The sequence below is a fragment of the Elgaria multicarinata genome, chromosome 2 (assembly GCF_023053635.1).
Source record: "Elgaria multicarinata webbii isolate HBS135686 ecotype San Diego chromosome 2, rElgMul1.1.pri, whole genome shotgun sequence".
NCBI classification, from domain to species: domain Eukaryota; kingdom Metazoa; phylum Chordata; class Lepidosauria; order Squamata; family Anguidae; genus Elgaria; species Elgaria multicarinata.
The window spans coordinates 158,558,731-158,584,477 of record NC_086172.1 but is presented as its reverse complement, the minus strand read 5'-3'; the positions used below and the strand labels follow the sequence as shown (position 1 = coordinate 158,584,477).

The 25,747-nt window shown below is 42.7% G+C and overlaps 1 protein-coding gene across 2 annotated transcripts in view; it reads left to right on the top strand.

Annotated features, from left to right (window-relative positions):
• The first annotated feature begins 5,034 nt into the window (after positions 1-5,034).
• ASB2 (ankyrin repeat and SOCS box containing 2) overlaps positions 5,035-25,747 on the top strand; it is a 33,412-nt gene continuing 12,699 nt past the window's right edge. The window contains exons 1-6 of one of the 2 annotated variants that reach the window (XM_063117997.1): positions 5,035-5,304; positions 11,888-11,992; positions 16,447-16,613; positions 17,731-17,886; positions 20,546-20,791; positions 23,707-23,878. In XM_063117997.1, the coding sequence (XP_062974067.1) occupies positions 5,048-5,304; positions 11,888-11,992; positions 16,447-16,613; positions 17,731-17,886; positions 20,546-20,791; positions 23,707-23,878 (1,103 nt within the window). In that variant the 5' untranslated portion in view covers positions 5,035-5,047. The remainder of the gene's footprint in view (positions 5,305-11,887; positions 11,993-16,446; positions 16,614-17,730; positions 17,887-20,545; positions 20,792-23,706; positions 23,879-25,747) is intronic. The other variant, XM_063117999.1, reaches the window with a different exon arrangement.

The following is a 25,747-nucleotide window of genomic DNA, read 5'->3' as shown; positions in this document are numbered from 1 at the left end:
TCAGTTCAGATCAGCACACTGAGGCATACACAGAGAGCAGTGATCATAGAGCAGTGATCAGTTCCATTTTACACAAGTGAGAAACTATATACACATCTTACACAATTCTTATCTACATTACATACAGCTGTGATGAGGCTAACTTAGAATCTTGGCAAGGTTCCCAGAACAGCCTCTATCTCAAGGTAATTGCCCACAGATAGACTTTCTCTGTTTAACCCTGAGATAGCCATACACACACAATTTTAATGACTAAGCAAGTATTTCTTTTCATATACTTAACAGTCCTCCTCTTGCGCATGTTGTTTAAATTGTGTTACAATCTGAGACCTAGCTTTAAAGCATCTCTTTTTGTTTTACCATTGAACGTTCCACCTGTCCTTTCTCATTTTGTTTTACTTTGAATACTCATTTACTGGTAATGGCTTTACGACCTTCAGGTAAAGGTACTAGCTCCCACGTTTCATTTTTTTTCCATTGCTCTGATTTCCTCTGACATTGCTTCATGCCAGCCCTGAGCTTCTGTAGGTTCCATTTCCTGAATTTCCTCAAATGAAGTAGGTTCATAGGCTATTAGTAAAGCTCTATGAGAAACCTGTTTACTTTGGTATTCATCTGAATAACGAATTGGAGCTTTGCGTTCCCTTTCTGGTCGTTTTGGCATAGTTACAGGCATAGTTTCCTCCTCTACAGTTTCTTCCCCCTCCCTCTCTTGCTGAGATTGTTCAGGAATTTCTTCTGTTTCTACAGCTTTCTGTTCTACAGGCAAACTTACATACTGTTTTGTTTCCTGCATTTGTTCATGAAAAACTACATCTCTGCTCACAATTACACTTTTGTGATATGGAGACCACAAACGATAGCCTTTTGTTTGTGTATCATATCCCAACAGTTTACATTCCAAACCTCTTTGAGCTAGCTTTCCTGGTCTGTTTTCTTTCTGAACATGAGCAAAACATTTACTTCCAAAAACCCGTATATGTGACACTCTAGGTTTTCTTTTGTAAAACATTTCATATGGAGTTTTTTCATGTACAGAGTGGTAAAGCCTGTTTAACAAATAATTTGAGGTGGACAAAGCTTCTGCCCAGAACAGATTAGACAATCCTGACTCTTTCAATAGAGCTCTTAACATGTTCTGCAAGGTTCTGTTTTTTCTTTCTGCAACTCCATTTTGAAATGGTGAATATGGAGCAGTAAGGTCATGTTGTATACCCTCATTACTGAGGAATTTTTTAAATTGGTTGCTAAGAAATTCACCTCCCCGGTCCGTTCTTAGATTAGCTATAGGTTCTTTAAATCTATTTTTACTCCACTTAACAAAAGCTTTAAACTTTCCAAAAGTTTCACTCTTCTGTTTTAACACATACACAAATCCAAATCTACTGTAATCATCAACAATAGACAAGAAAAATCTGTTTCCTCCTTGACTTGTCTCAAAAGGACCTGCAAGATCTGCATGAATTAATTCAAAAATTCTTTTTGTTGTTCTCTCACTATGTTTTGGAATGTTTGACTTATGACACTTGGTTTCACTGCATACATTACATTCTACATAGTTAGAACATGGTTTGATTTTCACCCCTTCACACAATTCTGGAATCTTAGAAATTGTTTTATAGTTAGCATGACCAAACCTTTTATGAGTTAAATGGATACACTCTTGGTGTGGTTTGCAATTGGCTATTGTTTTTGTTGTGACTTTGCTGGCTACAACTTCATTTTCTGTACAAGTATTAATCACATACAAAGATTCTTTCATTATTCCCTGCACACACACCTTGTTTCCCTTTTTTATAGTACAATTTTCTTCAGTAAAACAAACCTCATACCCCATTTCTGTTAACTGAAACACACTTAGAAGGTTTGTTTCTAATTCTGGTACATATAAAACACTTTGTAGTTCAACTCTCAGACAATCAAAATATACATTACCCACACCATAAATCTGGATTTTTGTTCCATTTGCAAGGGTAACACACTTTTGCTTTGAAGTAGAAGTTTCCAAGGTTACAAATGAAAGTTTGTCTTTTGCCATACTTATTGAAGCCCCAGAGTCCAAAAACCAAGGATTCATTGTCTCTTTGACTCTTGCTAGAAGACACTTCTTTGTTGATTCAGCTTCATTCATGTTGTTTTCTTCTCTCCACTTTGCTGTTGACTGCTTTTTCTTCTTCTTGTTGCAATCCCGCCTTAAGTGTTCTGTGGAACCACAATTAAAGCATTTCCTTGCCTTTAATGCAGCCACCACGTCAGAAGATTTATGGTTTTGTTGAAATTCAGCCACAGGAAGTTTAAGGCTCTGTTGTTTTGAAGCTTGTCTTCTTTCATAGGTTTCCAGTAGTTTTCCAGCTACATACTCGAGGGTTAAATTTTTCTCCTCTTGACTTTCCATCATGGTGACAACCGCGTCGTACGATGAATCAAGACTTGACAAAATCACATAGACTTGGTGTTTTGTTGTAAACTCCATCCCTCGTGCCCTGAGTTGATTTAAGATTTCTCTCATGCTTTTCAAATGGTTTGACATAGACTCCCCTGGTTTCAGCTTCATTCCATACAGTTTCCGGGTTAGAATTACTTTACTGCCCGCTGTTTCTCTTTGATATACAGCTTGTAGCGCATTCCAGCACTCTTTTGATGTATTCAAAAACTGAATGAAGGAAATTTGAGAGTCTTCCACAGCTAATGCAATAACTGCCATTGCTTTTGCATTGTCCTTAAACCATTTAGCATTCTGTGGATCTGCTCTATCTGGTGGATCCTCTGTGACTACATACCACAGTTCAGCCTGAATCAGATACATTTGCATTTTGTAAGACCATAATGCATAGTTAGAGTCATTCAGCTTTTCTAACAATTGATGCAAACCAGACATATTAGCTCCTGCCATTTCCTCTGCTTTAGGAATTTGTATCTCACCGTCCTTCTGCTCAGAGTCCTCCTCAGAGTCAGCCGACTGAGATTTTTCCTCACTTTGCAGCACTGGCTTTAGCTTGATGTCTTCCTTCATCAACAGTTTTCTGTTTTTAGCAGACTCCTGGTTCTGGTTCTGATACTGCACCGTTCCCACCAAGTTCTGGTTCTTCTGCCTGGATTAGGCTGGCGTAGGCTGGTCTAGGCTAGACTGGGCTTGACTGGCTGGACTGGACTGGGCCCATAACCTTTGTTAGGTTATTGTGCCAGAACTTTTCTCTCTCTGGAACTCTGTTTGTGCTCAGAAACAAACACACATCATGCAGGTCTTACACAGCAGAGCTGGTTTATTTCCTTCAGGCTTCTGTGCAGTTCAATTCAGATCAGTTCAGATCAGCACACTGAGGCATACACAGAGAGCAGTGATCATAGAGCAGTGATCAGTTCCATTTTACACAAGTGAGAAACTATATACACATCTTACACAATTCTTATCTACATTACATACAGCTGTGATGAGGCTAACTTAGAATCTTGGCAAGGTTCCCAGAACAGCCTCTATCTCAAGGTAATTGCCCACAGATAGACTTTCTCTGTTTAACCCTGAGATAGCCATACACACACAATTTTAATGACTAAGCAAGTATTTCTTTTCATATACTTAACACAGGGCTCTTGTACCTTTAACAGTTGTATAGAAAAGCAGATTTCAGAAGGTGTTATTTGTATGCATGCAGCACCTGGTGCAATTCCCACCTCCTCACAGCTTTTAAAGATACAGGAGCCCTGTCCTCCTTTCCAAATGGTCACCCTAATTTCTATATTTCTCAGTGACCAGAAAGTTGGGGAGCAGATTGTGTGCTCAGCTCCCCCCATGATATAAGTCAGCCTTCCTCAACCTGGGGCGCTCCAGATGTGTTGGACTACAACTCCCAGAATGCCCCAGCTGGCTGGGGCATTCTGGGAGGTGCAGTCCAACACATCTGGAGCGCCCCAGGTTGAGGAAGGCTGATGTAAGTGATTATGTGAACCACCCATGACAAGATATTTATGCCTCATTTCTTTTTTCTTTCTTTTTTTATTTTTTACAATACTTAAACATACACCATTACAATTAAGAAAAAACCCCAACATACTACATAAATGTTGATTAACATTAATATCGTATCTATATAACATAATCAAACTTAACATATAAGTGCACCCCCCACCTCGGGATCTCATTCCTGATTCCAAAATCTCATACTTTCTTCTGCTGGTGGTTTCCCACTTCCCTTAAAAAACACGAATATTAGGAACTGTTTCCAGATTCCTTCAAAATCATTTGTTTTAGCTATACCTCTTCTCCATTTAATATTACAAGTCAATTTATCATTAATAGCTATATCCCATACTTCTTTGTACCATTCTTCAATACAATAATCTCCTTGAATCTTCCAGTTCCTAGCTACAATCAATCTTGCTGCAGTCAGCAAATTCGTTATCAATTCCTTAATTTCTTTTTTATTATTATTATTATTATTATTATTATTATTATTTATTTATTTATTTATTTATATAGCACCATCAATGTACATGGTGCTGTACAGAGTAAAACAGTAAATAGCAAGACCCTGCCGCATAGGCTTACATTCTAATAAAATCATAATGAAACAATAAGGAGGGGAAGAGAATGCAAACAGGCACAGGGTAGGGTAAGCAGGCACAGGGTAGGGTAAAACTAACCGTATAAAGTCTGCACAACATCAAGTTTTAAAAGCTTTAGGAAATAAATCTTTAAATCTTCAAATAGTGACAGTAATGCAACTTTTGGTGTTCGTTCTATCTTCATTCCCACAATTTCTTCAATCTCCAAAAACACCATCTTCCACAATTTTTGTACATATTTGCATTCCCACCACATATGTAAATACGTTCCTTTTCCCCCACATCCTCTCCAACAATTTGCTGAGTGCTGATTATTTATCTTATTTAATCTAACCGGGGTTAGGTACCACCTCCATATAATTTTAAAGTAATTCTCTTTTACTCTTACTGACATATTTCTCAACGCTCTTTGTTTCCATAGTCTTTGTTATGCCTCATTTCTATGCATTCCATGTTTTTATTTTTAGCCATCTCTTCTGACTTAATGAAAAAGCAGAAGATGGCGACACAGGTCACAGCGAGAAATTCACAGACAGGAACAATAGGACATGAGGACTACAGTTTGTACAGCAGTATGAGTGAAGATGAGCTCATTCAGTTGGCCATAGAGCAAAGCCTGACAGAAGATCCAGCAGAGCAAATAACTGCGCAGAAGAGCATCGTGGCAGCCCCAAGAGACCAGGTTGTGGTAAATCAACTTTGCAACCATAATCCACCATTCCCAATTTATCCTTGGCAAAGGTAATTCTAATAATGTGGAGTCATAATGCGGAGGATAAGAGGTTCTTTGATCAAGGCAGAGCAAAATCTTTCTGCGGGAATGCTTAGTCTGTCTTACACCCCAATCCAAATTATGAACTGCCATAATTTGCCTGAAACACTTCTGTAATTACCCTGCAATGGTGTCATAGCCCCTTGTTTTATGTTTTGTTCCCAGATTTTGATATACCAGCATTTTTATCTGGGGGAGCAATTTGGTGACTTCTGAATAGAGAAATGGGGTCATTTTACACAATTGGTTACCCTGGGTTTGCGATCCTTGAACGCTGATTCTTCTGCATGTTCAAATGTTGAATCAGAGGTTGAAATGAAGTGCTACCCCTGGAAAGATCATGGGCTTTTAGCTTATTTTTCTTTCATCCTGGAATCAAGAGGTCATGTAAACAGTGGCAAAGTTGTTATCTCCAGTTCACAGTTCCCTGGAAAAAATATCTTGAGTTGTGAATGAGCCAAGAAAGTGCAGGAAGGGAGTTGGGCTGAAAGAGAAATGGTTATTTCCAAATTCAGGATAATGTCCCAGAGGTAATAGCCCCAGAATCTTGATTGTGTAAACAAGCCAATCAATATGATACTATTGATGTCACCAATTTGTTGGGTAGTATATCAAATCTGATGTTGATGTCTGATGTTGTTCCATCTCTGCAGCAAAACAGGTTTGACCAGCTGGATTGGAGTTTATCTGGGAACCTCATCTATTCAGCACCTTGGTGGAAAGAGCATGAGAGGGATAGGGTTGGAATTTTTTAATACAGAAACCTGGGTTTAAAATTTAACCATTGAATACTTAAGGAGTGATATCAAGGATTAACTGCCAATTAACTGCCAATCCCTAAGGTCACAATCCTATGCATACTTCTTCTTCTTCTTCTTCTTCTTCTTCTTCTTATTATTATTATTATTATTTAGATAGAAAAAAGTCCTACAACTCCCAGCATTCCAGGAATGTGTGAGTTGTAGGTCTTTTTTTGTCTTAATATACATAGGATTATTTATTTATTTATTTATTTATTTATTTATTTATTTATTACATTTATATATTGCCCCATAGCCGAAGATCTCTGGGTGGTTTACAATAGTTAAAAACAGTAAACATCAAAAAAAATACAATATTTAAAAAACCATCAGAAACATATAGACAACAATATAAAAACAACATTATCCATTTAAAAACAACAAGAATACCCAAAATTACTATTTGAATTTCAGCTAGAATATTCCAACGTGGTTTAAAGGCTTCATGACTTCTTCCAGTGCTTACCATATCCCCCCATTCCAGTTCTGTATTAATTGATCGAGTAGTGCTTTCATCTCTGTATTAGTTTTTCATCAAGGGGCATGGCTAGACGAGGGGGGTTGAGGGGGATGATCTTGTGATTTTATGATTGCGAGATCATCCCCCTCGTCTACATGCCATGCGTGACATTGTGGCCGCCATTTTGGATTTTTGTTTTTTAAAGGAAAAGGAGCACATGAGCGCTCAAATGACACAGGTTTAAAAAAAACCTCACACTCCTCCACCCCACCCCTGATGGGCACAGAGCTCCTGAGGAGCTCCGTACCCCATGCCCAGTTCCCGGCTCCTTGCGGTTACTCATGAGGAGCTGGGGGAAAACCACAACAGCAGGCCACACGTCCCACAGTCTCGGGATCATCCCGAGACAGTGGGGAAAAGTGGGATGGAAGGGTAGGGCAATATCCCAGGGAAAGGGAGGAATCATCCCTCCCTGCTCCCGGGATGCCCTGTGCGTCATGTAGATGCACAGGGACGATCCCGTGGCAATCCCCGGAATATTGCCCTGTCTAGCGATGCCCAAGGTAGCTGAAAGCTATTTTCCAAAACATTTTTTGCCCAATGAAAAGAAACATTTGGTCACAATCCTGTGCCTTCATTCATCTTTAGGTGGTCCAATTGGAATCCACCAGGAGAAGAGCCTTTAGTGCAGTGGCCCATTCTCTGTGGAACTCTCTACCCCTGGAGGTCAGGCAGGTGCCAACACTAGGCTGCCTCCGGCACCTCCTGAAGACAACTCTGTTTTGAGAAGCCTTCATTATTATTATTATTATTATTATTATTATTTATTTATTTATTTATTTATTTATTTATTTATATAGCACTATCAATGTACATGGTGCTCTTTAACTGACCAGCCACTGTTTCTCTGGTTCCTTTGTTTTTAAATTGAATTTTAATTTGCTTTTTAATCTTCTTTCTTATATTGTTTATACCTCTCTTCACCACTCTGGAATCTGTGTTAGATAATTGAACAGTATATAAATATTGTAAATCATCATCATCATCATCAGAAAAATATACACCACTGGCCATGGAAGTCCAAGAACTATGGCAACAGGAAAAGGTCACAATTATTCCGTTAGTCACATCAGTCACCAGCATCACATCAAAAAACTATACGGAAAACCTTCAGAAACTGGGCCCACCAAAATACGTAAATAGCAAGACCCTGCTGCATAGGCTTACATTCTAATGAAATCATATTAAAACAATAAGGAGGGGAAGAGAATGCACCAAACAGGCAGTATAAAAGTCAGAGCAAAATCAAGTTTTAAAAGCTTTAGAATATGTTCAACGCAATATTTGAAAGCACTTTTGCAAAACATGTTTCTGCATGACATGAGCCTTCACAATAACCAGTGAACTCCTTCTTGTAAGTCTTTTAAATGTTGTTGCCTAATACTCTGAGGGGTGTCGTATTTATACTCCCCCTGACAGTTAGGTTACAAACAGGATCAGTTGACTCTGGGTCATGGTGGCAACGAGTTGGATGGTTGAAAACCCTCTTGGGGAAAATCTGACCGAAGTAAACTTGATTACATTAAAATTAGTTATGCTGACTTTGTAGTTGTGAAGTTGAGAGCAACAGGTGACCTAACAAATTGTGGCAAAGTCATTTAGGGTGCAAGCTTAGGAATGTTTATGCAACGCATAGGATATTTTTTTATGTCTAAACATGCCTAAGATTGCACCCTTAATTTGTTTTGGGTTTTTCTGTGCGAGGAGTGCTTTAAAGAATTGCCCGAAATGTGAGTCTATCCTTGTAAGATTTTTTTAATATATAATTCTAGTGTAAACAGTTGGGTGTGGGGAATGTGTGAAGATTTCTGTCTTTATGGCGGAGAATTGCACTCTTCCAGCCCCTCACCCTTCTAGCCTCACAATTCTGCATAATCATCCATAATGCAAACTATATCACTACAAACTGTCCAGGCTGTTGGAATGACGTTTATCTGTAGAAAAATGTCCACCCTCCCTTGTGAAGAAGTAACTTCTTTGGTCCGGTCTGGAGAATATTTTAAAGGATCTGAATGCAAAGACTAGGATGGGAGTCTTCTACAAAGCTCTCAAGGTCAAACTACATGTTATGTGGAACACCTATGAGGAGGATCGCAGGCTCTAAATTCATTGGAGCAGTAGTTGGGGAACAAGGAGAGCCCACTAAGGCTCATATAAGTTGGCCAAAGGCTTCATGTGGCCCATAGGTTATGGATTGCCTTATGTAAATTAGCATATGCAAATTTTATGCAAAACCGTGTGCTCTTTTATGATGATGCAATACCACATTTTGGGCAATACATATGTGCCTCCCCACTAATAGCAACCAGCCAAGACCAAGGTTACAAGACAGCTCCTGCATCTTTAAGAATTTGTAAGCCTTTAATTTTGTTTAGGCCAGATCTATACCAAGCAGGATATGACACTTTGTAAATAGTTTGAAAGCTGTATATGGAATGTGTCCTGGGCCCTAAGAGTTGTCACTACTGTTATAAACTGTTTTAAAGCAGTAGTGTAGATCCTGCCTTGGTAACCATTCATGACATATTGTGAGACATCCACAGATTTGAGAGGGGTTAAGTATTCAAAGCAGAAGTACTCAATTACATAAGTTCCCCTGCTTAGTTACAGTGAGCACTGTACAGTGAGGCCCTCATACCCATGCCTGCCTCCTCTCCCTGCTGCTGCAAAAGAAAGTACACCGTGGGGACAGAGCAGCAGGCAGAGAAGATTTTCAGTGATGACAGGAGAGATCCAAGACTAGAGGGAAATGATGTTCTTATACTCTAGCTTCATCATCCCCAATGGGAAAAGATGTTCAGAGCGTCCAAAGAGCCCCATTGGGCCTACCAAAGTCATCTTTGCCTGCTAGCCATTCCCAAGTTGAGACTTATTTGCTTTGGGGGAGGAGAGGAGGAGAAGAGAGCAAGCAGAAGAGAGGGCTAGCATTATGCCCTTTGAACGACAATTCAGACACTCAGGGCCTTGCTAGACCTACCTTTAAATCCAGGCGTGTGGAGGGGCCAGCCCGCGTTAGAAGTAGTGCGGGCTGTCACTCCTGTCTACACGTAACACATGATGGGGTAAAGGAAAGCCCCGTCGTGTCGGCCATTTTTTTCATTTAAAGGGGCCATGTGCACAGGAGCACACCAACGATAAGGTAGGCTTTTTTTAAAAAGGGTTCCCCTCTCCCCCTGCCCCCGATTCCCCCCCCGCAATGTCCAATGCCCCCCCCGCCCGCCCGCCATGTCTGATGCCCCCCGGCCGCGATCTCCCCACCCTGGCTCTGCTCTTCCCCCCATCTCTCCCGCCAGGTCCATTCTTCCGCCTCCTAGCCCCCATCTCTCCCCCCCGTGATTCCCCCCCCGCCCACATTCCCCCCCCCCCCCCGCCCAGTGCGCGGCTTCTCCTGGCTACCCGCAAGTAAGCCGCTTAGCCGGGAAAAGCCGCGGAACAGGCTAGACCTTCCGCAGCCCCGGGGAAATACCGGGCCACAACCGGTGCCGGTTATCCTGGGCCAAGGGAGGGTTTAGCCAGGGCTGACCCCAGGTTCCCCTGTGCGTCATCTGGATGCACAGGGGTGAGCCCGGGTATCCACCCGGGCTAAACCCTCGTCTAGCTACAGCCTCAGAAAAGCCTCCTGGTGGTTCCTGAGCACTCATCTTTAATACTTGTGGGGTGCAAATGATTTTGGGTGGAATGAACAATTCTACCACAGATGATACTCCAAGATCTTAAAAAAAAAAATATGGCTGTATCAATCTTTTTCCATTTAAGAAAGTCTTCATATGATCCAGTGGAGACCTTCATCGCAGATTTATTTGTTTTATTTATCTGTAACCTTTATATAACGCTGAATATAATAGAATCTCTCAACAGTTCGCAACAGATGAAAACTCTTTCATTCTTTCTGTTCTTGATTGTTGATCTGTGATATCATCTAATGACTAAAGAATGCTAACTAGTGCCCTCTTCTGTTTTATGTATTATGTTTATTTCCTTTAACATGTTTTACCTGTATTGATGATAATGCATTTATTTACTCTAACAGGTTTTTTCTGAATCAATGATATGGTATTTATTTACTTTCAACATGGTATACCTGTAGTGACATCTTTTCCATGTAGTTTTTAAATAATCTTTTTTTTAAAAGAGTTGCATAGAAAGGAGTATTCACTTCCACCACGTGTGGCTACTCCACTCACTATAGAAGTGTGATAGGAAAACCTGTATCTGGTAACTTCCTGCCAAAACAGGCATTAGTTTAAATGTATGTCCATGTTTTACTCTTACTACTACTCTAAAGTACGCGAAGTCCTCCAATCCAGACTGAGACCTTAGTGTACAGGTTCAGGAGTGCTTTTAAGATCCAGATTGAGGGTTCTGCACCTACCTATTCTAGAGTGAAAATGAAAAGAAGGCCTAATCTACACCAAGCAAGATATTGCACAATGAAAACGATACGAAAGCAGTATATAAGAGGCAGGAGCCACTTATATAGCAGTATTGAAGTGTACAGACAACTGTTGGGGCCCATTGACACATACCACATACCGCTTTCATACTGCTTTCATAGTGTTATATCATGCTATGTGTGGCTCCTGCCTTTTATATGCCGCTTTCATAGTGCAATATCCTGCTTGGTGTAGATTAGGCTGCTAGACACACATTAAAAATAACATCTGTTTTTGCCTTGAAAGACACACAAGATCCCTCTTAAGGGGTTTGCTTTAGTTTTAAAGAACGTTTTGTCATTAGTTCTCTTGAGCTTTTTAAAGGAATGTTGGGGTATACATTTTTTTTAAAAGTAAATAAATAAACGATCCCTGGTGATCTCTTCTTTTGCTCATCATACCGGTCCTCTCAAGGCTTTCTTCCCTCGCAATACAGTTCTCAAGCCCTTCTTGTTCTTGAGGTGAAGAATGCCTTCAAACCTTTTCTCTGTCCCTGCTGTGTGGTGGCGGTGGGATTAATCTCCCTCTTGTCTTATATGGTCATTTGAATCCCCTGGCACTTCCTCTGAGGGCCAAAAATAATCCACAACTCTGAGACAGAGCAGCTGAGACCAGGGCCAGAGCAAGCGGAGGCCATCTGCTTTTGTTTTTAAGACCCCCAAGGAGCTACAAGTTCTTTTTGTGGCTCTCCTTCAGTCCCTTCCTCCGTCTCCAGGCCCCATTGAAGAGGCCCAAATATGACTTGCTTTTCTTATTCAGAATATTTCTCGCTATTTCATTCGTGCCGTCATCACTTCAGGCACACTGCACAGTCCGGAGGCCAGGCGCGAACTTCCAGCTCGGGGTCATCTCAAGGGGTAAGACGGAGGTATGACGGCAGCCTGTTCATCACACCCCAGCCAGAGTAAGTCCCCACTCCCCACTCCCTCCTTTCCGATTAAAATCTATTTTGTTTTTCTGTGCTTGGCCTGACTAGACAGCTCGCTGTTTTCTTGGCTGGCAGGGATGGTAGCATTATGCACCACATGAAGAGTTCACGTAACTAGCTGAGGGGAACTCTACTAACTGCCTCCATTCTCTCTCACTGCCTGTCCTTCTCATTTTCCCCACCTACTCCAACCACTAGTCTTGAAAGCACCCTCTTAACTTCACGTAAGTATCAAATCAATGTGTTTTTTTAGGAGCCTTCACTGCACTAAAGTGACTCACTCAAGAAACAAGATGCTTGTTGAAGAGATTTATTTGGAACCACCAGCTCCAATGTCAAAGCAGTGAACAAACCTGACTGGAATTATTTTTTAGCTGTGTTGCCATTGAGTCCATATTTTTAGCATGGGAAATGGGAGAATCAATGTGCTAGAAAGTATCACAACGAGGAAGAAACATTAGTGACATTTGGAATGTAGAGACTCTTGCTGTATTCAGTGACAGTGGCATGGGGGGGTATTTTGGCTTCTCAGCCATTGTTATCTGTATAATTTGGCAACAGATTGAAACATGAAAAAATTTCCAGTTTGTATTTAGTAAATCTGTTAAATGGTGATCAATTTGATAATGCTGGAGCATGTTGCAATATCTTCTAAAATGTTTAATTTCTGAAAGGTTGACTTGCAGGCCTTTCTTGCCTAGAATTCATGCTCTTTGAACTCTTAGGGCATGTCTACACCTCCCGGTAGAGGGGGGAGGATCTCGCGATATGCTGATCGCAAGATCCTCCCCCTCAGTCCAAACGTGGTGTGCGATGTCCCGGGAGGAAGGAGGATGTCACGCCCGCCATATTATTAAAATTGAAGATGAGTGCACAAGCGCTCTAATGAAAAAGTTAGGGTGTTGTTTTTTTTAAAAAAATTATCCTGCTCCCCACACCCCATCCCTGATGGGCACGGAGTGCCTGAAGAGCTCCATGCCCCATGCCCCTTCCAGCTCAACTATTCTAAGATAGGAAAGGGAATTTAAGCAGGTGTCATTCGTATGCAAGCAGCACATGGTGAAATTCCTTTTTCATTACAACAGTTAAAGCTGCCGGAGCCCTGCCTAGAGTGACCAGATCCAAAAGAGGGCAGGGTTCCTGCATCAACTGTTGTGATGAAGAGGGAATTTCGCCAGGTGCTGCATGCATACCAATAACAACTGCTAAAATTCCCATTTCTATGCATCTGTTAAAGTTGCATGAGCCCTGTCCTCTTTTCCATATGGTCGCCCTACCTTATGAGAGGCTTTTTAACAGTTTAAAATGGGGGGGGGAACATGCACAAAACTCAGGAAACCATGGCCTTAGCTAGACCTACCTGTTATCCCGCGACGGAGGAGGGAAGATCTCGTGTTGTGTTTAACGTGAGATCCCTCCTCTGTTTACACACGACACGCGACGACCTCAGAAGGAGAGGTGTCGCGCCCGCCATTTTTAATTTTTTTCTTAAAGGACCAGCAGCGCATGAACGCTCATCCACAAAAAATAAGTCCTTTTTTAAGTTTAACTTACTTTTCCTGCTCCCCCCACCCTACCCCATGCGCGGCTTCCGGCTCCTCATGAGGAAACACACAGAGCCGGGTCAACCCGCAGCAACCGGCCACATGTTTCGCGGTCTCAGGCTCAGCCCGGGACCACGGAAAAACTGGGGCCAAAGTGGAGGGCTATATCCCGGGGCAAGGAAGGGATCATCCCTCCCTATCCTGGGATCCCCTGTGCATCATGTGGACTCACAGGAACAATCCCGGGGTTTGCCCCGGGATAAAGCCCCGTCTAGCTATGGCCCATGAAACATTGAGTGGTTGGGGGAAAGGACATAGGGCCAGGAAAAAGGGGCAGATGAGAACTCCAAGTGGTCCAGATTTGGGCCACTGATCTGAGGTTCAACACCCCTATAGTAGAATATACATGCCTGCTGGAAGGGGGGCACAGTGGTTGAATGTATACTTATGAAACTGGCTTATGTTTAGGGTGAGCCCAGGAAATTTTGCTGCCTGAAGGGAACACGATGGCACTTTTCCCATTCCATGTACAGAAGGCGACCGGACTGGCAGCTCAATCTTACTTTGACAGGAGAAATAGGACAGCATCCTCCGCTGCACTAGAGGGGGGTGGGGGTCTGAGCGGCACACACAGCACTGTTTCCCAACACCTCCCTGCTGCTCTCCGCCTCCTAGGACCTGCTACCTGCCTAATAGTAAGGCCAGCTGTGTCTCGACTGGGCTGGTTCACACATAGTGCCAAATCATGGCTTGGCACTATGTAAATAAACCTTGTGCTCTCCCTCTGCTTCCTTAAGCACCCCGATTTAGCTAATTCTTCTTTAGCACAACTCATAGTTTGCCATTACATCCAAGCCAGCAAACTGTACACTTGACCTCCAAATCACGATAGCAAGCTACGCTTTGATGTTGAGTTGCAATCCTAGGTTGCATACAGTTGTCATGTTCTCTTGTGGTTTGCAGAATTGGGAACAAGCTTTGTAAAGATTTTTTTAATGCATTGATGAATGAATAAAAGCAGCTGAGGAGAAGAAAAGAGGATGCTTTATAGAAGGGTGGTATGTTCACCCACATGCTCTGGACTCAAAATAAAGGTTCAATAACAATAGAAATGTGAATACTTTCAGGACTGATCATCAAATTGAATAACTGGAAAAATAGAAAAGTGTTAGATTTTAAAAGGGCAAATATACTATGAGCAATCTGATCCTTTTAATGTTTACACGTAACTGTGTTCCATGTGTCTTCCTCCCAAGTGAGCGCATATTGGATTTCAGTTGAGCTTTGTTTGTATAGAAATGCAACCATGTCTGTCCCTCCAATGCACGTTGGTCAACAACAAGAAATGTTTTTGCAGGGTTTGGTGTCTCTGCTTTGGCTTCCCTCCTACCTTGTTGCTTGGTTCTTTTGCTTGAGTCTTCTGCCATTACTTGCTTTGCTTGCCCTGTTATGCAGTATGTCTGCTCTCTGCTTGTGGTCCCAAGGCCAGGATAATTATTGTATTCTTAAGCAGTAAATGTTTCCAATGTCCCATCATGTTTAGGTCTACTTTAGAATAAATGGTTGCAATGACTGCAGTTTTTTAAAGCCTTCGCATATCTTTGAGACTAGGCATGGCTAGACGAGGGGGGTGGAGGGGGATGATCTCACGATGTGCTGATCGCAAGATCATCCCCCTCAGTCTACATGTGGCGCGCGATGTTCCAGGATGAAGAGCACGGCGCGCCCACCTTTTTGTTGTTGTTGTTTGAAGCGAAAAAGAGTGCAGGAGCACTCCAGTGAAAAAGTGAGTTTATTTTTTTTAAAAAAACAACTCCTGCTCTCCCCACCCCAGCCCCTTGCCTGGTTCCTGGCTCCTCGCAAGGAGCCTGGATAAAAACGCGACACCTGGCCACACGTCCTGCAGTCTCAGGATTTATTTATTTATTTATTTATTTTATTTTATTTCTATACCGCCCAATAGCCGAAGCTCATCCCAAGACCGCTGGAAAAGTTGGGATTAAAGGGTAGGGTGATATCCCGGGGAAAGGGAGGGATCATCCTGGGACACACAGGAATGATCCCAGGACAATCCCCGGGATATCACCCTGTCTAGACATGCCCTAGTAATTGTTTTTCTTGTTCAATCCTTCCCTTTGTTGCAGGGAATTTTAATTGTGATTTCAATGTTTAGCTTATTTCTTATCAACTGAATGCCTGGTATAGAAAGCCAGTGTGGTTTTTGTCATTTCCTGCTTCTTCCCTCCTGATGCTGCAGGACTAGTAGCATCATCAGACTGGCGTTTCATCACACACTCGTTAATGGCCACTCACTTTTTTTGCGGGTCCTTTTGACAACGACGATGCCTCCTGGGCATCTCCTGCTCCTTCTGGTCTTCTTTCTGCAACAAAATAAGACCCTGGTAAATCTAATTTTGTGGGGTGGGAAGCACAATGTGCCGCCATTTCCTGCTGCGTGCAGGAAAAGCGGTGCGATAAAAACACCCACCGAATGGGTCACACAGTCGTTGTTTACTTCCTCTTTCTTCCCCATGTGAAAAAAGAGGAAGTATCATGGGACAGAAGAAGGGGGAAAGCGACGGTAGGGAAAAGCAGTCCCCCTCTCCACCGTCTGATGACTCTAGTGCCTTTTTCTTTAGATTTGGACTTGGTTTAGATAGCAGCTCAGAGGCAAGTGTTAAGAAGTCTTTGCAAGTGACTGTCTATCCCTCAGTCAAAAATAGTCCAATAGGTTGAATCACCATGCTGAACTCCAATGGAGTCAGTTCACACTAAATGTTTCCAGTGTCATGTAATACAAGCAACTTCTGGATAATACCATCATACCACTGCAGGTGGCAGAGGCAATTCAACCAAAAGTGACCAGTTTTCAACTTTCTTTTAAAGAGTGCTGGATCCCGTGGTGTCAGCGATCAAGGGAGGAGATGAAAAGGCATTGCATAGTATGATGCAGTCAGGAAAAAACCTTGCACAGCCAAACAAAGATGGATGGTTGCCACTCCACGATGCTGCTTACTATGGACAAGAGGGCTGCTTGAAATTGCTGCATAGATGCAAGTATCAGAAAGGGAACTGATAACAGATGGAATATCATGCATGGCAAGCAAGAGAAAAGCAACAGCAAATCAATCAGGATAATAATGCTGGTTGTTGTTTTATGGAGAAGTTTGGAACACCTAAAGCAGTGGTTCCCAAAGGGGGTGGTACCGCCCCCTTGGGGGGGGGGTGGGATTGCATAGGGGGGCATTAAGAGGCAAAGGGGCAGCAGGGGGCGCTCGAGGTGACCTTTTCTGAGCAGCGCTTCTCCAGAAGGTCTTAAAACCCAGCGTCATTTTTATGGGAGAAGGTAGTTTGGTCCCAAGCCATATAGGTGAAGAATCCACACATGTATTAATACCATTTAAGAAGAGTCCTTTTAACAGTGAATTGAAATGTTTCAAAAGCACCAAAATGCTAATGAAGAGACATACCCTGCTTGGTGTGCCCCGCCACGCTGGCTGCAAAACAGAGGCGTTCGCTCTCTGTTCCCTCCCTCCCTCAGCAAGCCTGCGGTGGGTGCTTTGGATTTTGAATAAATATTCAATTAATTGTTACTGTTTTGAATGTTATTGTTATTATCTTCCTTAGTGGGTCATTGAAAACTGCTATTCTGAATAATGATTTTATAGTGTTGGGTAGAGGGCACTGGGCATGAGTTTGTGGAACCAAGGGGGCGGTTACCTGAAAAAGTTTGGGAGCCACTGACCTAAAGGTTTCCTCCAAGTTTCCTTGGCATATATTGAAGGATTCTTTGTGGATGTTCTCTAAACTGCTCCTACTCCATCCCAGTTTGCTTCTTATGGGTTAGCTGTGATCTCGATGTACCACAGTCTTCACTGATGACACTGACAGGAGATGGAGGGAAGGTGATGATAGTGAACTCAGGCAAGTGGGCTTCCCAAACCTACCAAGAAAATGTTAATGTCTTCCAGCAAAATTAGAGCAAGAAAATCACAAGGAAGCATGCAAAACTTGGGGGGATATGGGACTTGCAAGATGCAGTGAGTTAGCTTCCTGTCACATAGGAGTTTGACTTTGTAACCATAATTACCATAGATAATTAGCAGATGATTGATGTTTGAATTATCTATGTGCGTTACATGCCTTGCTGGTCCAATGCCTTCTTTACAGCTTATCCCGGAACAATTGATCAGCGTACCCTGCAGGAGGAAACGGCACTTTACTTAGCCACAAATAGAGGGAATATCGATTGCATGCGTTCATTGTTACAGGCTGGAGCAGAACCCGATATTGCAAACAAAATTAGGGAAACCCCACTTTATAAAGGTAAGTGGCTTGATTCTCATAGGTCTTGAGCAAATGAGAAGTTGTGGGTGTGAAATGACTGTGTGCATGTTTGCACTCAGCTTCTAATCTGCATTTATTGGTGGTTTTTGGCTTGAAAATGCTTCCAGTCTGTGGCAATGTCACAGGTGTGCAGTATTTATTAATTTTATTTACAATATTTATATACCGCTCTCCATTCAGAATTTCGGAGTGGTGGACAAAATAAAATAGAAAAAAACACAGAATAAAAGCACATAAAAAGTACATTTTTAAAAGAAACAAAGTGCAAAATAAACTGTGGCTAAACGTGAAAGGAAGGCTTCCTGGAACAACGATGTTTTCAGGAGCCGCCAGAAGGAATAGAAATTTAGGATTGGGGAGAAATTTGTTTGGGTCTCATTTTGAAATGAACCTACCTAGCTTGAACTTCCCAAACCAACACGTGAACCAAAACAGTATCCTTCGGTATTAGCAAAGAGCTTCTTTAAACAAGTGTTTTATAGCACATTTGTTTCTGGGCCCTCATGGACGTTTGCGACTCATTGTGACACCGCCGTCATCCTCCTGTGTATCTCACACTCCATTTTCCGGTTATAGCACTAAAAATAAAACCTCGGAAAACCCGACTCTTCTGGGATAAATTGATATTTGTCAGGTTTTCCTTCTGTGTGCTGGCAAAGTTGCACTATAAAATGCCCTCTAGAGAGCGCTGTCCCATTCGACTGCTTTGAGGCTGTAGAAGCTACATGGTCACTGCTTCTTTGTTGAATTACAGCTCATTGCAGAAGCGGAAGGGATGCAGGAAGCAGAGCCATGATAAGGGAATGTGATTGTCCCCATCTGTAGGAGCTGCAGTGCAGTTCTCCAAACAAAAGTGCATACAAAAATGCATATATTAAGTACAAACACACATTGTACTAGGAAAACTTGCATGTAGAAGTGTGTGTATTTGGCAAAATGGCATACAAAATGTGTCTATTGGGAGAAATGCACCCAAAATGTGACTTTTTTATGTGTGAGAAAACCATGGGTGGGGGAAAATCCAAACTGAAAATCCAAACTGAATCTATGAATTCATTCAAAAAAGAAAATCTAGAATAAAATTAATACTTGTCAAGGACACATGGTCCAAGTCATAATCCAGCAGTGAGCAGCCTTCAGGCCTGTGGGATCTATTTTGTTTTTTACTACAACCTTAATAGCCATCAACCAGAGCCTGATGCAAAGGGCATACACTTACAATTAAAGAATTCTGAGCCCCCAGGAACTTGTTTTGAGTATCAGAAATAGAAAAAACCATTCATTTTCACCCAAACTGTTTTTTAAGTTCAGCAGCATAATTTAGGCCAATTTTGTTGTCAAATAATTGTTAATATAATAATGGTTAAATATTGTTAAATAATTGGCAGTCAGCAATCCTTGCTGATCTCCTTCAGATTAGTCAGAGATCCGCCAGAACATCCAAAACTACTTTCGGCCCACATAACCAGTGGCAAAGCCATGTTGTAGCTAATTATCTAAAATTAAATGTTTTCAACATGCAGATTTATAGGCCTAAACCAGCCATGGGAAACCTGTTTCTCTCCCCACCCCCCTTTTCCTTTTGTAATCATAGAATCATAGAATAGTAGAGTTGGAAGGGGCCTAAAAGGTCATCGAGTCCAACCCCCTGCTCAATGCAGGAATCCACCCTAAAGCAAACCTGACAGATGGTTGTCCAGCTGCTTCTTGAAGGCCTCTATTGTGGGAGAGCCCACAACCTCCCTAGGTAACTGGTTCCATTGTCATACTGCTCTAACAGTCAGGAAGTTTTTCCTGATGTCCAGCTGGAATCTGACTTCCTGTAACTTGAGCCCATTATTCCTTATTGGTTTTTCCCTGTGGGTTTATATGGAATTATTCTCAAGGGATTTCTCTTCTTCTTCTTCTTCTTCTTCTCCTCCTCCTCCTCCTCCTCCTCCTCCTCCTCCTCCTCCTCCTCCTCCTCCTCCTTCTTCTTCTTCTTCTTCTTCTTCCAAATTGTCATGTTTATTATGTGTCTCATGGATGAGACTGCACTATGGGGAACCTCTTTTTGTCCAGAAGCTGTATTGCCACCTGGGAACCTCCTTGGGTCTGCAAACCAGAAGTGGGTATGGCCATCCCACTCTCCACACCATTCACACACACGCATATACAATTCATGCACCATTTGTGTATGTCATAATGGGATGAAGATCATGCCAGGGGCAGGAGTGCAGCTGTCAAGAATGCTATAAGCCAGATTGAGGATCATTGCAGCTTGTGTTAAGTACTGTGGAAAGGAGGAGAGGGCTCCTATATCTTTAACAGTAGTATAAAAATAGGGAGTTTCAGCAGGTGTCATTTGTAGGCATGCAGCACCTGGTGAAATTCCCTCTTCATCACAAGTTAAAGCTGGAGCCCTGCCCTCTTTCATATCTGGTCACTCTAGTATAGCTCCTACAGCTTTGACTGTTGTGATGAAGAGGGAATTTCACCAGGTGCTGCATGCATACAAATGGCACCTGCTGAAATTCCCCTTTCAATATAACTGTTAAAGATACAGGAGCCCTGTCCTCCTTTCCATAGGGTCACCCTAGTTAAGCCCATGGGCCAGAGGTTCCCCATCCCTGACCTAAACCTTCCTCTGTCATGACAGCCTGTGAACGCAAAAATGCCGAAGCCGTCCAGGTGTTGTTGCTGTACAATGCTGACACGAACCATCGCTGTAATCGTGGATGGACTGCTCTCCATGAAGCTGTAGGTCGAAATGATTTGGAAATAATTGAGCTTTTGGTCAAAGGCGGTGCCAAGGTGGAAGCTGCAAATTGCTATGGAATCACCTCTTTGTTTGTGGGAGCTGAGAGTGGCCACTTAGAAGCAGTCCGATATCTCGCCACGTGTGGTAAGTAGAACTACGCAGCTGCATTTCATGCTTTTGAGGCTTCGATTTGCAAAATGATCTGTTAATTTGGAGTGTTAGCATCAAGAAATCCATTTTCTTCCTGGATCGTAGCAGTCCATGCTCTATGGGCATGTCTACACCTCCCGGCGTTCCGGGAGGGAGGGGGGAGGATCTCTCAGTATTCTGCTCACAAGATCCTCCCCTTTTGACAGATGGCGTGCGTGACATCCGGGGAGGAATGAGGGATGTTATGGCCGCCATTTTTTATTTTTTTACAGAAGATGAGCACACAAGCGCTCCAACGGGGAACTAAGTTTTAAAAAAAAACACCGATCGCCCTCCCCCCTCCCACCCCCTGATAGGCACAGAGAGCCTGAAGAGTTTCATGCCAGGTTCCTGGCTCCTCACACATTTACTCACAAAGAGCCAGGATGAAACCGGGATGGCCACACATATCTCCCTCATTCTCGGGACGATCGCGAAACCACGGGAAAAACTGAGTGAAAAGCCATCCGAGTTATCCTGGGGAAATGGAGGGATCATCCCTTCCTTGCTCCCGGGATCCCCTGTGCATCATGTGGATGCACAGGGATGATTCCAGGGCGATCCCCGGGATAAGGCATGGTCTAGACATGCCCTGTGTTTCTGCTTACTCCTCCTTCCTTGGCTAAATGATATTGCTCTGCCTCAGGACCTTTTTTCCTTTCACAGCACTGCCCCCGTTCCACAGGAGGTTGCCTTATTCCAAGCCAGACCATTGGTCCATTTAGCTCAATATTTTCTCCAGTATATTTTGTTGTTATTTTGAAAGGGTACTGAGGCATCCTTACTGCAGCATAGTGGAGTATGGATTACCATTCTTGGCAGTTGTATGAACTTTCCAAGACATAAGGAAGGACAACATTATGTGCATAGTAAATAATATTTTTACAGGTTCTGTTTCAGAAGAGGTTGAGACCTCCCCACGCACCCCCTCCTTATTTCCAACAATCTACCACTCCTCCTTTGTGGTTTAATTATCTTAAAGTTTGTTATTTGAAATGTTTAGAGTAAATTGAAAGCGTAACTGTAATTGGGTTTTAGTTTCTGAATGAACAACAACTACAACAAAAGACTCACAAGAACCACATTCAATAAAACTGTTTGAACTGTTCCAAGTTTTAAAAGCCCCTCCGAGAACCCTTATAATAATGTTATTGCATTTGTACAACACAGAGTGTTTGCTATAAAATAAAGATTCTATTTTCTCCTCCTTAGGAAGGAGCCCAGTTTGGGGCTTTGCATTGGTGTTCAGATTTACAGGGCCTGTTAAAATTGCCAAACACAACAGAGACGTTTCTGTTGTTGCAAGGGAAACAGATTCTCTTTGGCAGAGACTTTGGGCAGCTGATCTTATGCATTGTTTATTTTTTAAAAAAAAATAAAAATAAATCATTTTTATTATAAGTTTCAACAAAACAAATCAAACAAACAAAAAACACAAGTGTAACTACATACTTCAAAGGTCTCAGTTTCAAATATTACAACATTCTAAAAAAAAGGATAAAGGAGTAAATTACACATAAACTTCAGGAAAAACAGACCAAATATCCAAATATAATTCCATTTGTGAATGGCATCTAAATACTATTCTTTCAAATGTTGCTAGTGTCGTTAAGTCTTCAATCTATCCCCACCCCCCCAAGCAGCTGCTGGTGGGGAGGGAGAGGGAAGGGGAGAGAATGAGAGAGAGAGGATGGGAGGGCATATACTATTGGCTCTGGAGCTGCCCACTGCCAGCATGCAGTTCTCAACAGATACTTACCTACTGTATTCCATAACAAAAGGTTACCCCTGAGAGAATATGGTGGAAAAAACAAAAGCAAATAGCTGTGCTGGTCCATAAAGGGGGGGGGGAATCCAAAACCCACAGTTGGGCAAAACTTTTACTAGGACCAATCATAAAAATGTGCACCCTTTCGAGGTCCTTGACACATACAAAAATGTTCCCCATCTCTCATTTAAGTGAATAAGATACCCAATGAGTGCAAGAATTTTGTGTGTGCACTGGGTTATGCCACTTTGCTAGCATTAGAGAGATGAGACATCTTGTCTCATAGGACACGGAATAACGGGCTCAAGTTAAAGGAAGCCGGATTCCAGCTGGACATCAGGAAAAAATTCCTGACTGTTAGAGCAGTACGACAATGGAATCAGTTACCTAGGGAGGTTGTGGGCTCTCCCACACTAGAGGCCTTCAAGAGGCAGCTGGACAAGCATCTGTCAGGGATGCTTTAGGGTGGATTCCTGCATTGAGCAGGGGGTTGGACTCGATGGCCTTGTAGGCCCCTTCCAACTCTGCTGTTCTAAGATTCCATGATTCTATGTTCCCTTTGGTACTAAAAGTTCCACCCTAGAGAGAGATAGTCTTGATTCCAAATCTTAGGGTGACCATAGATGGGAAACCAAAAAAAGAGAACACCTAGTGGTGGGGTGGGGTGGGGAAGCGGCTTTCTGGGGCTTCCAGAAAGCACGTCATCCCCCTTTGCCACCTTGAAGGCCTTTAAAGCCGCAATTGGAGCAAAGCAGGGGTGACAGGAAAGCACACCGTCCCCTCCTCCGCTCAAAGCTGGGCCTTTTCTATAATGTTTGGGAATGACATGCTTTCCCCATTAAGGTTCTGATTGGAGCAGTGGGGGGGGGAGGGATGACACACCTCCAGAAAGCACGTCATTCCCCCCTGCCACACTAATGGCAGCCTTAAAGGGGAAAGTGTGTCATTCCAGGACATGACAGAAAATTATAGAAAATCCCCCCTGACACCAAGGATAGAAAGAAAAAAAAGAACCAGGACCAATCTGGGGAAATCCTGACATTTGGACACCCTGCCCGTTCTTCTGCAACTGAATCATGCTTTGTATGTCTTTCATTCCCAGGTGCTGATATCAATACCCAAGCCAGTGACAAAGCCTCTGCTCTCTATGAAGCGTCTAAAAACGGACATGAAAAGATTGTGGAGTTTCTCTTGTCCCAAGGTGCTGATGCTAACAAAGCCAATAAGGATGGATTTTTACCTATTCACATGGCCTCCAAAAAAGGCTATTATGAGTAAGTTGCTTGCTTAATTCCTGCTGGCAGATTTGCATATGAATTATTTTTGCATAAAGGTTAAAACTGAACGATGATTAAAAACCCAGTTCTGTTCACTATGAAACCTTGGGCTAACAAATATAAAGTTACCATCCACATCAAACTCAATGGGAAACTGACAGGCTATGAATACTCTACAGGATATCAAAACAATGAGCTGCTTCGCACAATCACCGCATCCCACCGTGGCTTATTTCAGCTATGGTGGATTGCAGCATGTGCTGGCAGGCCATTGTGAATATTCAAGTAGTCACTGTGACTTATTGTGATGTCCAAAGCCAGTGAGGATCCACACCCAAACGAACCAGCCACAACCCATGGGCAGTGCTTGGGTTGGGAGTGGTTTGTTAACCATACCAACAACCTACCCCGTGCCTAGTTCAGATGACAGGATAACCCATGGAGGCTACCTGCTACAGCTTGAATATTCACAAGGTTTTTATGTTTTTAAATTTTGTATATTGATTTTTAATGTTTAGTCTTTTAATCTAATCCTTTTAATTTTTGTAAACCACCCAGAAAGCTTCGGCTATGGGGCAGTATATAAATGTAAATGATGATGATGATGATGATGATGATGATGATATCTGCTGGTATTCACCACTTTCCACCATGGCTAAATAAGCCATGGTGGAATGCGGTGAGTGTGCAGATTGGCCCAATGGGTCCTATTTTGAGTGATCTGAGTTTGCACTGGGGATATGCAGCCTGCTTAGAAGATATTTTCTCCTTTTTGTACTCTCATATCTAATGCATGTTTTAACTCTGTAACTGGGGTTGTAGTTGTTGTTATTAGTATTAATGTATTGTTATGTATGCAGCATAAGCAAAAGAATAGGTTCCTGCCCCCAAGGAACTTACAATTTTATGGTGAGAACAGAGGAGTGAGACAAGGATACCAGGAAATGAATGTGAACAAATGCAGTTGCCTATTCTTAGGCCTTTGCTAGACCTACCAGTAAATCCACGACAGATGAGGGGAGACCCCGCGATGCAAGTATCGTGGGATGTCGCCCTCATTTACACATAAGGCGAGGCGACCTCACAAAGAGAGCTGTCGCGCCCGCCATTTTTGAAAAACTTTTAAAGGGGACGAGCTGCACGAACGATCGTGCACAAAGGTAAGTGGTTTTTTTTAAAAAAAAAACGGTTTCCCCGCTCCCTCCACCCTGTCCCCAATGGGCGCAGCTCTCCTGGGGAGTGCTGTGCCCCATGCGCGGCTCGCGGCTCCGCACAAGTAATCGCATGGAGCTGGGAAAAGCCAGGAAAATGGGCCACACGTTCGTGGTCTCGGGCTCAGCCCGAGACCGTGGGAAAAAGCAGGCCCAAAGGGGTAGGCTATATCCTGGGGCCAGGGAGGGTTGATCCCTGCCTGAGCCCGGGATCCCCTGTGTTCATCTGAACGCACAGGGACGATCCCGGGTATCACCCCAGGATATAGCCTGGTCTAGCAAAGGCCTTAGACTTCTAGCAGTTGGGAATGAAACCTGGACACTTAAACAACGGCTGTGGGAAAGTTTGGTTTTAAGGAGACTGGATTGTAATTTGGATAAAAGCTTATATAGGTGGGGCTGATTATCCAGAACAGCCACCCACCTACAACGTGGATCTGGAGCTACTGTTCTGATGATGACGTTTGAAGTACTACCTCACTTTTGTTACTTCTGACACATGGTGGTGAAGACTGTTTTGTTGAAGGCTGATGGGTGGGTTGGGCAGCTCTTCTTCTTGGACTTTTGGCCCTTTCCAACTCAATAATTCAATCATATTTTTTAAAAAAATAATCCTATAACTCTAATTTACAGGCGTTCAAATCTTATTTGGCCA